The sequence below is a fragment of the Phaethon aethereus genome (assembly GCF_964289735.1).
Source record: "Phaethon aethereus genome assembly, chromosome: 9".
Classification (NCBI taxonomy): Eukaryota; Metazoa; Chordata; class Aves; order Phaethontiformes; family Phaethontidae; genus Phaethon; species Phaethon aethereus.
This window is the reverse complement of record NC_138585.1, coordinates 11,455,904-11,470,140: the sequence shown is the minus strand read 5'-3', so window position 1 is coordinate 11,470,140 and position 14,237 is coordinate 11,455,904. Positions and strand designations below refer to the sequence as shown.

General features: G+C 37.4%; 1 protein-coding gene across 1 annotated transcript in view; it reads left to right on the top strand.

Moving 5' to 3' along the window:
- DNER (delta/notch like EGF repeat containing) overlaps window positions 1–13,713 on the top strand; it is a gene marked incomplete at its 5' end in the record, with an annotated part of 131,776 nt that extends 118,063 nt beyond the window's left edge. The window contains 3 exons of the mRNA XM_082003707.1: window positions 871–1,002; window positions 6,834–7,080; window positions 13,517–13,713. Coding sequence (XP_081859833.1) covers window positions 871–1,002; window positions 6,834–7,080; window positions 13,517–13,628 — 491 coding nt within the window. The 3' untranslated portion in view covers window positions 13,629–13,713. The remainder of the gene's footprint in view (window positions 1–870; window positions 1,003–6,833; window positions 7,081–13,516) is intronic.
- Window positions 13,714–14,237: the final 524 nt, after the last annotated feature.

The following is a 14,237-nucleotide window of genomic DNA, read 5'->3' as shown; positions in this document are numbered from 1 at the left end:
AAAAAAAAGCCTGTTACTGAAGAGAATTCACTAAGCTAACAGCTATTTAACGTGCCTTATGACCTTACTGCTGGAGACTAGATTGTGTTTTAAAAATAACATTTTGAAGACTTCCCAGTAAGCCAATATACTAATTGGACACTGTTGAAACTGGAAAATGTTTTAACCTTGACCTTAGTTACTACAAGCTGAAGAAACAACTCATTCTGTTACCTTAATATGCAATTGCTAAAAGCCCTAAAGTGCTTGTTATGAATCAATTTACACTTTCAGAGTAATGGTAAGCAGCCCATTTAATCCTTTGGCCTTTAAACTGACACGATTAGTGTAATCCAAATATCTGCTGTCAAGATAATTTACAACATGATGCTCTGTTAGCCATGTAAGGTAATATCCAATGTGATAGTAATAGATAAACCCATTCATAGCTGTTTTGTAGATCAAATGGTGCTTTTTGATCTGTGCTAATTAAAAGGCATTTTTTGGAAAAGACTTAGCTTCGTGTTGTACAGTGGCTGTTTCTCAGAGGCACTGATATCTCCATTATTGTATAGCACTTCAGAATATACGTGATAAATTGTTATACCACATTTTCTTGGATGGAATTTGTATTTAAAGAAATGAAATGCCCATGATCTGGGTGAGGTTAGTCAAGTCACTTAGCCTTCAGACTTTGTTTTCATTTGGTTGAATGAGGATAATATTTCTTTCTTGGAGGCTATGAGAGACATTTCTTGGAACAGTTATAGAATACTTTTGATGTTCTGAGAATAAAGATGTTGTTATTGAGCTCCAAGGTGTTTTGCAGCTAGAGAAAAATTAAATACCTGCTATCTGAGGCAGTTTTGTTTTGTTTTGTTTTGATATAAGGTGAAGAATGTGAAATTGATATAAATGACTGTGACAGCAACCCATGTCACCATGCTGGAACTTGCATAGATCAGCCTGGTGGTTACACCTGCCATTGTCCACATGGCTGGGTCGGCGCAAACTGCGAAATACGTAAGTTCTGTAGTTTCCTAAAACTTTCTGAAAATGATACATTAACATATAGAAATTTATGTTTCTCTCTAAATACCTATCTTCAGAAATACTCCGAATCATCAATAAATTACCAAAATTCTGTTGAATGCATTTTATTGTAAGCCATAACATTTCAAAATTGGCTATGAAAGCTACAAATTCTGGGTACCTTACTTTTGAGATGTGTTGGACCAGATTGTCAGACATCTCACAGCTGGGCACTACGTAGTTTGCCTTTTAATTACATTTGTGTCCCAGAACTTACTTTCATACTTAGCTTGGGTGAAGTGTACTTCCATAGCACTATAAGCATGATCCTAATAGACTTGTATTGACGTCTGAGCACCTGCAGTTGTAGTAATGTTTCAGCAAAACCATTTTTAACTTGCTTACCTAAGGAAATATGTCCTGTGTAATTGTGCTGTGACTTGTGTGTGCATGCATTTACCAACTTTTTCTGGAATTACTTTTCCAACCATAGGCTAATTTCAACCACATTTGTTAGAAAGGTAAAGGTCTCTCAAACAAAATGTTTCCTGAGCATTTAGTAAGACTTAGAGAGGTTCCATTGGTGGGTCTAGTAAAGCAACATCTTCAGTCTGGTCTCACATCTTTGTACACAGAAAAGCTTCAGTGTAAGTGTAGCCTTATGGACAACTAGAGGGTCCATGAGAGGAAGAAAGTATGAAGCCCAACTGTGGAAGAGTTAAAACAGAAATTAGGCTTCATTGGTACTGCTGCTCATGGAACTGCTTTTTATTTCCCTGTTGTCATGCTCTTGGGCTACAGATGTTGTCTTTACTAGGGAGTTTAGCCATATATTTCACTGCTTGAATGCTCAGATACTGTGGTCATATATCTGCTCAAGATACTATACAGATACAGAGGTTTGTGTGAGGGGATTTACACCATTCAGCACAGATAATGTTGCAGGGATAGGAGATAGATTAAAAAATAAACAGAAGGGACTCTGAAAGTTCCTATTGTACGTTCATGAGAAAGCATCTATACAAAGGCTGGAAAAAAACATGTTTTCTATTTCTCTCTCTACTTCTCATTTACACAAGGAGCATATCAAGATTCTCTTTTAACTCTCTTGTACTGAAATGCTACTTAACCTTACCAACTGCTTTTTAAGTTTGTTCTAGATGTTAGTCCTTACTTTAACCCCAGAAGACAACTCTCTTCACACCTGGACTGCCACAGAATTTTTATATTAACAGGTTTATGACCTCCTATCCCTGTAATTGTTGGCTGTGAATTCAGTTTCAGTGCTTTCTGTTGAAAGCAAACACTGCAGAAGAGCATTGCCAGCTAGTCCAGAGATGGTGACAGCACTGCCTTTTTGTTGTCTCTGTGAATGGCACACACAATTCCCTGTGTGGCACAGAACCATTGTGGTGTCGGGACCACAATGTTGTGTGTTATCTGTCTACAATATCCCTCATGCTAAAGGATGCTCAGTTGTGCTTTTACTGACAGTGCTGTTGTTAGTGACACCTGAACCATACATGTCCAGGTTACACAGCAAAGCAGTGTAAGTCTGCCTGCGTTAGCTAATAAGTAGTGGGCTGACAGACAGATGAGTGTAGTTCTTGGAGAAAGTAATAATCTTCCTGGAAACATACTTCCTGGAGTGTCTTGATATAGTAACAATTACTTTTCTGTTATGTTATGGAATGAATAGATGCCAAAGGGAAACAGATGGGCCTGCATGCTTTCTGAGTCCTGCAGATGTGCTATATGAAATCAGTGATGCTTGATCTGGACTCATCCTTTAGTTGTCATGCTCTAGTCACTAAGAGTTTGGCTGTTTGCACACAGTTATGTAGTGAGGTGCATATAAACACTTTCCCATGTAGGAGAAGCAGAACAGAGGGTGGAAGGAGCCTTTTCTACTGCCCAGCTACTCAGTTATTCCTGCTTCCCTCTGTGAGGGATGCACACCCCTAAGCACTGTATATGGCAGATAGGTTCAGCTGTGGTTGGTCAATAGTAACTCCTTTCTGACCTTGTTTGTAAGTATACGAGAGAGTGAGTGGATAAAACTCTGCTTCAACTTTGTTCTCTTGAGCAAGGGGATTGTCTCTGCTTAGCGCATACTTCTCTACATGTAGCATCTCTTTATAGTTGAACTGCAGTGGCCTTGCCTGCTGCTTGAGAACTTGGATTTTCTGCTTGTATTACAGGCTTGCAAACTGTAAGTTAAAATGAGGGGAAGAAGCAACAGCACTTTGTTGTTGCTGTTTTAAGCATTTTACTGACTGATCTTTTATCGTGTGACTGCTGTGACAGGAGGCAGGGAATTATCTGAGAGTTAACTGGCATTGATAACTCAGCAAGGCTGATTCTCAACCAGAAATATTAGACCTCTTCTTTTCATCTCAATATTTGGAGAATAAATCATATAGTATTGTTCTCAGTTGAAGAGGTTGAAACTACTGTATTTTTAATCCAAGAAATCATGATAGCTAATAGAGTGTATATATGTGATAATAATAGTGCAGGAGATATAAAAAAAAGCAACCTAGAAAATTCTGGTTTGGATTGGTCTTGAAGGAATGAAAACAGGAAAAAAAATCTTTGCATAGTCACATAAAGATACATTTTGGAGAACAATTAAGTTTAAATTTTGAGGGTTACCAATAGTTTCTTCAACAAACTTAACATCAGCAAATGTCTGCTGTTCCCTTGCTATTAAAGTCACCTTGACACAGCATCAATGTAAAATGATGTGGTGTTATGGGACACCAGGTTACTGCACAATAGTCAGGTATAAGTATGGACACGCAGCCTCGCTAACCAATGCAGTGGCTTATACACAAAGCTGTGGAAGTTTTCCTAAGGCACTTGGATTTTAACAGGTATATAAAGGATTATGCAAATAGAGAGGGATTGAGTTTTGAAGAAAACGCTTTGCAGAAAGGATTTAAAAGTGCTTTGATCTGCAGATTTTTTCTTACACATCTATGTATCCATGGGAAGATCTTTCCACTCACTGTCCCTGACCTACGAATTCACCAACTGATGTGAACCCAATTCTAATCATACCCAGAAAGGCCATGTCCAGCTCTTCTATGAACAGGTGCAGCACTTCTGATCTTGCTGGACTTGAGTCAATGGTGCACTGGATTTTTGTTCAGCTCTAAAGATTGAATCTATTAGTAAATCTGCTTCTGTTCATCTTTCCATATCTCCTTCTCATATTTATCATATTGTTTCAGCAATTTGTATATAATGGTTAATAATGTATTGGAAATGAAACACCACATACTGGCTTCCTTTGTATCGGACCAACCCTCTGAATGCTAGAAAAAGACATAATGAAGCCAGGCTTCAGACTTCTCAAGAGGAGGACAAATTGGTGTTCCGGAGTCATTTGACTAAAGAGATCATATTTTACCTTCTGTGATTTTTTTTCTTACTAGCCATGAAGGAGGCTGTTGGTACTTAGTCTTTTTTGTAGAACAACTTTCTATTTACTATTAATAATTCCCCATTTTTTCATGAGCTGCTTTTCTGCTTGAAGTGACTACCCTAACAGACTTTCAGGGTTATCTTCTTGTCAAACTGTACTCTTTAATTTTCAAGTGCTGTATATACAACAAACTAGACAAGAAGTATGTTGCCTGGATGAACTGTGGTATTTATTATATCATCTTATGGTCCTTACCAGTGTTAGCAATAGGACTAAATTGGTCTTAATTATAAAGGATATTTTTCCTTTCAAAATTAAATATATTCGCATGAAAAGTTAATGGAGCATTCACTGTAAAAATGCTTACAAAATATCTTATATGAGTTCTCTAATGCCTGCTGGTTATTTGTTAGTATCATTACCTTTGCCACTTTTGTAATTACTAATGTAGTTACCAAGGTAAGACGAACCATGTGGTCACTTGAAAACTAACATTACAAAGTATTTGTAGTACAGACTTTGTGGTGTACATTGAAATCTAATTCTTAATTAATTTTATGAACATTACTATGACAACTGAGAATAGTGTCATTTTGAGCTGTCATATGTTCTCTCTAATTTTTTGGAGTATAAGCTGTTAATCTTCGTATTTTTATCTGGTGACGAAGAAAGGGGGAAATTTCTCTCATCCTTATCATCCAGAGATGGAAGACACGGAGTCTAAATCAGAACTGTCTTGCCATGTATCTGCGCACGTTAGGTCTGAATGTGGCCTAGTCTGACAACCTGACAGAAACCACTGTGTGTCTCGAATGTGCTGCAGAACAGAAACAGAAACCCATCCCAAACTGCACAGAGCACAGCTGTATTCTCCCTCATATCCCGACGGGCAGATTGCAGTAACAGTACTTTAGAAACATTAAATCACTGAATGATTCAGGCTGATCAAAACTCTACTGACCTCTGAAGAAGATAACACAAACAAACTGTCCTGCAAAGTCAGCTCACATTTGCAGACAAAAAGTCTAAGCAAGCCCAAGATCAGAGGTGCTCTGGGACAACCTTTACTACTGTAAACAAAGAGCAACCATTTCTTCAAACTCTGCCCAGGTGAATCCCACATGTTACAGCTTCAAGCTTTCTCTCTACCTTCCTCTAAAATGGATATTTTTTTTTCTCTGCTTGTATGTTGTCCTCTATTTCTACCATAGATGGAGATTATATCCACAGTTGCCACTGAAGTTGTGATTTCAGCTCAGATGCTCAAATCAGTTAACTGCCATCATCAACATCCTTGAGAACTGGCTTCTAAGAATATCTTAAACCCCCAAAGCATGTGCTTGATAGCCCTGTTCCGAGACTGTTTGTGATTAAGTAAAGAGAGTTTCTAAAACAGTGCAAAGCAGAAGTCCATTTGAAACAGGAACAGTCACCTGCTAGAAATAACTTTTGCAGAGTGTCATATTTTTGTAGTCAGAGTGATTCAAGTCTGTTCCTGATTTGAAATAATTTATGAGACCATAGGCTTAAAGACTGCCAAAAATGAACCCTAGAGGGAAGTACAGGCTAATTAGAAATACTCTGACCCATGCTAGAGAAAAACAGATCTGAGGACATAGGCAATTGATAGACAATCTGTTTGTCATTGAGAGACAATAGTTTTGGCTTCAAGAATATTTATAAAGAAGGTCTGGAATACATAAACACAAGAAATTTCTTCTAGATTGGCTTTGCTTTAAGGTCTGCTTTGAGACCTTTCAGGGAAATTATGCTTGAGAACACTCTAGTGGGCTCAGTACTGTAGCACTTTAGGAGATGCCCTTTTTGTCCTTGAAATGCTGGTTTCGAAGTCTCTGCAGCCTAGTGGAGAAAGGCATAACAAAAGTCTGTGTTTCAAATTAAAAACCAATACAGATTAAATCACACATTTAGTAGAAGGGTTCACTAACTATTAGAACAAACTGCCCAGAGAATTGGTAGAGAATTACTAGAAGCTTTCACATAAAACCTGCCTGCCTTTAGAAAGCGTATAGTGTGTTATAAAATAATGCAAGAATAACTAGATGCCTTTATATATAGATATAGATATGTAGTATAGATGCCTATATATATATAGGGTTATACAGGAGATCAAACTAGGTAAGTGTTCCTATATGACCTTAAAAATCTACAAAAAAGATGGGTGAAAGATCAAGATAGTGCATTTCAAATTTGTTGCATGTTAGGCATGGTGACATATCCATAAGGGAGCCTGGGAAGGTTCAAATGAAATATCCCCCTCGCTTCAAAAGTCTCCACAGAAGTATTGAAAGTGAATACCATAAAAGAATTCTATTCAGTAGGAAGGCTATAAATTACTAGTTAATGACAACCTTTTATTTCTTATTGGCAGATCTGCAGTGGAAATCCGGGCATATGGCGGAGAGTCTAACAAATATGCCTCGTCACTCCCTTTACATCATAATTGGGGCGCTCTGCGTAGCGTTTGTCCTGATGCTGATCATTCTGATTGTGGGAATATGTCGCATCAGCCGCATTGAATATCAAGGCTCTTCCAGGCCAGCCTATGAAGAATTTTACAACTGTAGAAGCATTGACAGTGAATTCAGTAGTGCAATTGCTTCTATCCGACATGCCAGGTTTGTTTTGGGGATGGTAATTTAAAAGAAATCTGTTACAATATGTAATTTCAGTTCATGCATAGCGCATCTAACTGCTGTTGGCGGAGAATGGGCTGCTTTGCTGTGAAAAGACAGGACCACCGTCATTGCTCGTTGTTCTTTTTTGATCCATATTCTGTTCTCATCTGAAGTGTGATAATCCAGCACAACTCCTTGAAAACTGAGGGATTTACTTGGAATTTATTTGGTGTAACTGGTGAAGAAGGACAGATGCAGAATCCTTAGCCTGTAAGATCTTCTGTTTGGCTTGTGTATACTCTTTAACTGATACACGCAAGTAATTTGGATAGCAAAGGCATATTGATTTTTGTGACTAATTTACCAGATTATTTAGTGAGGCTCTTCAAATCACTCATTTTTGTGCTCCTGTTTGTCTTGAAATCAGGATCTTTCTCACTTGTTTTCCTGGAGATGGTAATCTTTTGACTTCTAATTTTAGTGGAGCACTTGCAAGCCAGGGCATTGACTGTTAGAATAATACAAAAGTAGGACTGGAAGGATTTCAAGAGCTCAAGTGTAAGCCATTGCACTGATATAGCATTAATTATACCTAGCTCCCTGCCAACAATTGTATTTAAAAAACTCCAAAGGAGTTGAACAGAGTTAGAAAGGGCTTTCCTAAAATTCAATTTAGATTTTCTTTGCTGTGTATTAGACCACTTCTTTATTACTGCTCTTCCGATTGTCAGGAATTCATCACTGTTCCCTTTATAGAAATCATGTACATCAGGTGTCGGCTTCCTGCCTTTTTTATAACAGAAACAAACAAAGCAAACCAACCTTTATTTTCCCTAGACTAAACTAACCTGTTCTTTCAGTATCTGCTCCTAGATCATGTCACCTTCTTTATTGTCTCCCTGGGACACACTCCAGATTGTCTTTCTCTTTTTTAGAAGGGTGATCCCCAATTGGAAATAGTTCTCCAGCTGAATGTTTACCTGTACCAAATGAACTGAGTAATCACCTCCTCTATCTTATTTATGGTATTCCTGTTCATACACCTGAAAATGAAACCTGCTTTTTAAAAAAAAATTTGCATTACATTACTGACTGATGATTTAATTTTGTGACCTGCTAGACCTTTTTCTCACCCCAAGATCCTTTGTGCTATTTTGCTTCCTAGCCAGTATTGTTTCTTCTGTATTTGACATCTCTCTTATTAGGGTAGAACTTCCGTTTTTGTTGTTTCTTTTTCCTATTTCTTCAATTTGTCAAGATGACTTCAAATTCCAACAAGAGTGTTCATGTACGTTACCATTAAAATGCTTTTAAAGGAATGCACACGTTACTGTGCATTGACATGGAGAAATGCATGCATATTGGTTGGTGATTGCTGCTAATTCATTTTCCGAATACTCCAGTTCTGTTTCAGTGCAATTTAAATAGGTTCATTTGTACCACCACTGAAGTCATCAAAGTTACCTGACATGGATGGAGAGTTCCCACAGACTCAGTTAATCACATCACAGCTTTGGGCAGTATCTCTTTAAACTGTTCCAACTAGATTTACAACAAAACATTTGTTCATTGTCAAAATATATTAGTCAGTAAATATTTTAAAAAAGAAAGATGTCTATAGATGATTCTTATAAGTCTCCCCTTGAAGTCTCCTTTGCCTCTTAGCTTTACATCTCCTCCAGTAGGAGCTCAGCATCTCTATACCATACACATCCTGAGAACTCCTTTTTCCTTTAGTAGTGTAGTAGGAGAGGAGGGAGTTGCCATAAAGGCCCGTAAAAAGCTTTATAGATTTTATTATTTGGCCCTGTGAATGTCTACTCTTATGTACTACACATCTCCAAGGGTGGAGAGCAAGGTGCAAAATGATACCATTAATCTTTCAAATTAAACACCTCCCTCCTACTACTGCAGCAGTGATGAACATGTCAATCCTGTTCACTATTCACTGAAGTGGCACTTTGCACTTCCCCAAGGACTGGAACTGGTCTCCCAAGGAACAGTGTGAAACACTTGGCTTTTCTTACTTATTTCTTAAAGCAAATTTGGCAGCTTTCTATCTAAGGGTAACAAGGAAAAGTGTACCAGCAAGACAGGATCTTTTAAATTTAACTTTTCCCTGTCTATTACAGTTTCACCAGCAAGTAATGGAAATGGTAAAAGATTTCCTGTATGAAACCTTCCAAATCTTGGAAGCTGGGCTAGTTGAGGTCTTTATTGCTACTGTCCGGATTACTCCAAATGAATCCCTGTTTATTACTGAAGACAGAAATTTAGAAAAACAAGTTTTCATCAGGGTTAAATAGCTGCCAAAGAAGTTCTTAGACTGGGATATATTCAGGATGATTTTTCAGATCCATATTATGCAGTTAAAAATTACAGTATTGGAACCTGTCAATAAAAGGCTTCCCTATCTTGGGAAAGGTGTTTCTACTTAATGCAAATGAAAATAAATGTTTTCATTCCAAATAATTCTGTGTGCCTCTCAGAGAATGGATGCCTTATAAAAATCCAAGATACAGCTGCCAAGTCAGGTAATTCACAGAGGTTTAGTGTGAAGATTATTGTCTTTATTTTGATTTCAGGAAGATATAAACCACTGCTTTGGTCATTTCAATGCTGGAAAAGGAGCACAACTTTTATAGTTGTTTTTGCCTAAACTCTTAAATCTGCATATTAAAAATACCAAGGACTGAATTTTCAGAACTGCTGTATTTGAGACCTACTTTCAAATAAGAGATTCTCAGCATTTTCTGAAAATCATCCCCTTTTCCCATTTAGATACTTAAACTTATTAGTAATTTTGGAAAATGGAGACCTAAGGAAAAGTGAGTAGATTATTTTCTTTAAATGTAGGGTTTATGTTAAAAGTCAATAGGTGTCCGGGGAGTGTGGATGCCTCCTGCATATTCAGTAAATTATTTTAAACTTACTTGTTCATGTTTCTCTGCGAGTCTTTTTCTCGATTGTTTGTTATAATTTCATCTTTGCTAATCAAGGTACTTGCTGTAAGAGAAAATGAATGTGCTCAAGGATCATTACTAATTAATGTCTGCTTCTAGTGAATCTTCTTAGGATTAGCAGATCAGACCAGATAGTTTTCTAACAAGGTAAAGCACAGCTCTCTTTAGTATTCATTACGCAGAGCGTAAATAAATACTCCTTTTATCTTAAAGTTTATACATTTTAAAGCCAGAAGAGAACACTGTAAAGAAATAGTTGACCACTGGCTGCTGCAGCCATAAGACTTCACTGAACTGGAACCAAGATCTGTTGTTGAAACTATCTGGATTGTTCACTTTAGAAAAGCATCCACACTGAATTAATAAAATATCTGCTTACGGAGACTGTAAATTTTGTGTGTCTAGATGTCACTAGTAGTAGACTTCATATGCTATTACAGTGTAGTCTCTTTAATTTTAACTTTCATGTGCTGTCTCTTGTTCTGTTGATGTGTGGTTTGAAGAGTCTGGTTCATCAGACTCTGATTAAGTCATCTTGCCACAGCAGAGTAAGCTTCTCTCTACTGCACATTCTCCACGTTCCTGTGTTTGAGCCGTCTGTGTTAGACTGCAATGTCCTCAGCTTCCTGAATCTGATGAGCTTCAGCACGTGCTCTTTTCTTACTATTTCCTGACATAAGTTTCAGTGATGATTTTCAGTCAGCTACCTTGTTGTGAAAGTGTGATCACATGCACAAGTCCTCTGGTCTCCACAGCACATGCCAATTGCTTATGTACGCCCTTTGCCAACGTCTCAACTTTGTGGGAACTTTAGGATTATAGTTAAATTATACTAAGGTACGCAGTCTCTGTCACACACACGCACGCATGGAGCTGCCTGTGCCAAGAATTCCTACATTGAATATATACTGGCCCCAAAATCGTCACGGAACCCTCGGTCTCTTTGTCAAGTTACACAAGTCACTCTTATTCAGTGTTTCACTGCAAAATATGTTTCTTAATTCTCATGTCTTTTACTTGACTTTGTGATGATCCCTATGCCACTGGCAAGTATCTCTGATATACACATTGGAACACTATCAGCACTCATGTATGGACACAGAAATGCTAAATGTAGAGGCCATAGAACTTCCCTAGTCCTACTGATATGCTCTGTTTACCGATCTAAGCACATTATTGTTCATCAGACACAGTATGGCACTAAAGCTAATGTTAAACTCGATTATCCATCATGTCCTTCCAGTCTTTTTCCAGACTCAGTGCTTCCCAGGATAGAGATTTCCCCACATACTGTATACTCTTCGTTCGATGAGTGAGCTTGTATTTGGTTGTACTGGAAGAAATCTTTATTCATTTGTTTGTACGTACTTTCATTGTAAGCAGCCTATTAACTGATCCAGTATGCCCTGTAGCAGGGACCTGCATCTTTTCACGATTTATTACCCCTTGAATCGTTGTCTCTTGCAGATTGTATTGGTAATTGGTTTATGTTTTCTTTTATGTCATCAATTAAACGATAAAATAACATCCTTGTGCAATCCCACGAGGTACGCACCCACTGAACTAAGACTTCCCATTGAACAATCCTGTTTTGAGACCTCTGAGGCTTGTGTTAACTCTGTTTAGTGTTACGAGCAGGGACTGGCTTCTGAACCGCCTGATCAAAGCAATGTGGTCTACCAGCTAGATGGCTCAGCCAGGCCACAAACAACTAGCACATGTGCTGTGGTCTTTTCTCAGTGTTTTCTAATTAGGGGCACATGTCAACCCTGACCTACACAAGAGAACGGAGTTTGTACTGCTTCACTGTGTGCAACAAGTCTTGTGTTCTCTACCCGTCAGAAAGGGCAAAACTTGACTTAAATCACTGGAGAATGTTCGTTGTCATTTGTATCTATGCAAAACTCTGTTTCCTTTTAAACCTTGAGAGTGATGGAGAAAAAGGGTGATTCAGAATTCATTGCTGCCTCTGACTGAGTAAGATCCCATAGCTTGACTCCTCCATTCAATTCTTGTAATTTTATCTCATTTACAGAAAATCAGGTTTATCCGTCATGATGCTGATAAGCGAACGTGGCCTGAGTGTATTAATTAAACTACAGAAGAAAGCAGACATTCATGTATGGAAATGTATCTAGTGTGGCCTTAACTGACAGCTGAAGTACTTTGAAAAATGAAATTTCCACCGTATTGATCACAATGCTTCCAGCCATTTTAGTTTCATCAGCAATTCTAGATCACTGAAATCAGCCAAGAATTAAATTGGAACAGTAAGGAAGCTGAATAAAAATCTTGGAAGAAAATCAAGTTAATTTTGATTTGGTCTAAATATTATCCTCAAAATCTTAATTATCTGAATCTCACCTTCCAGTGTGCATAACTGAAATTAATATAGACTTATTATGGTACATAAGGGGATAAAATAATCCCTAGTGTGGATCACTTCATAAATAAGTCTTTCTGCTTCTGTGTTAAGATTTTCTCTGCATCAGGTCCATAAGGAAAGCAGACTTGACCCTTTTTTGCCTCATTTTCCTGTGATCCTTTTTGTTATTTAAAGCTCCTGCAATTGTAATCAGAACACTTTAGTAGCTTTTCCACTTTCAAGGTGCATTTTTAACACTATTTTTGTATCTTAATAAATGATCCGAAGGGTGATAGACTGTCTAGGCAATGCAAAGGCACTTAAAAGGAGATCCGGATATGATAGAGCCACAGCGGTTCTCTGCACAGGCCAATACAGCCTGGTTCTTAGCAGCGATGGTTGGTTGGGAGGAGCACGCTGTTGATGAGCTTCTGTTGCTTGTTAACCTTTGCTAGATTAGTCTGTTTATGTCACATTGCAATATCTTAACTGCCATTAACTTTGCCACTGTTGCAAATAACATGCAGCATGTTGATAATTTAAATGTGTTTCTCAAGTGGATGTCAGGTGAGCAAAGACTTCAAGTTCGCTTTCTAAGTGCTTTGTCCACAGCTTGCAACTCAATTCAGGGCACAACTGTTGCATTTCCAAAAACAAATGTGACATATTTGTCAGTGGTTTGAGGTTTGGGTTTTTTTGTTGTGGGTTTTTTTTTGTTTGTTTTTGGTGGGGTTTTTTTGTTGTTTTTGTAAGTATACATGACCTGACCTTAATGTTGGCTGTTAGAGCAGACCCTAAACTAAAATTCTGGCATCACTGAAACTCTTATCAGTTTCACTCTTGCCTTCCACAGTCTTCCCATATTCTGATACTGCTGAATTCAGCAGCAGAATCCCTGATTTATTTTATTTTTTTTATTTCATACAAATATTTCAAAAGTCACGGTTCAGATATCTAAAATTCTGTACTTCTGGCATGTTGCAATACAAGTTAGAATGTATCTAGGCTCTCTTGCTTTGTTTCTGATAGTGTACAACAACTCAGCGGGTTGTTGCCATTACCTCATTCATACTTCTGTTTGTCACCAAAAGGTTTCTTTTGTTTCCAGGTTTGGCAAGAAATCTCGACCGGCAATGTATGATGCAACCCCCATTGCTTATGAAGATTACAGTCCAGATGACAAACCTTTGGTTACACTGATTAAGACAAAAGATTTGTAATCTAGTGTATCTTTTTTTGATTATTTTTCAAAAGGATGGGCTACCAACTTAATTTAAATATTTTTAAGAAGAAAGCATAAGTAATTTAAACCATTAGATGCTTCAGAATTTTCTGTAGAATATTTAAGAACCAATTTTCTGCAGCTTTTAGTTTGGAAAAATATTTTAAAACAGAATTTGTGGACTTCATGAATTACATTTTAATGTACCTTGAGCTCTATAAACTATAAGCTTATGATAGTGTGTGCTTTTTTCTTGGTAGACACTATTACTAAAAACCCAGATGAATTTCTTGTGGTTGTTACAGAACAGAAAACAATAATTAATGAGGAGTTCTTTATGACATGTCAGTGCCAGCTTTCTCAGTAGAGGTAGGAAAAATGTGAAGCATAATATGATATATAATATATCCATTAACTAAAAAAAGTCTAAAATGTTTGTGTTGTGAAAGAGAAACTAGTAAAAATTATTATTCCTAATCTGAATGAATTAGCTTTTGCCTTATTCCATGCATGGATAGATAACCTATTTCTCCATTATTTCCTGAAAGTTGCTGAAACATACTCTTGAGTTGATGTTTGACATTTTTGTAATAGTATTCAGGCTAGG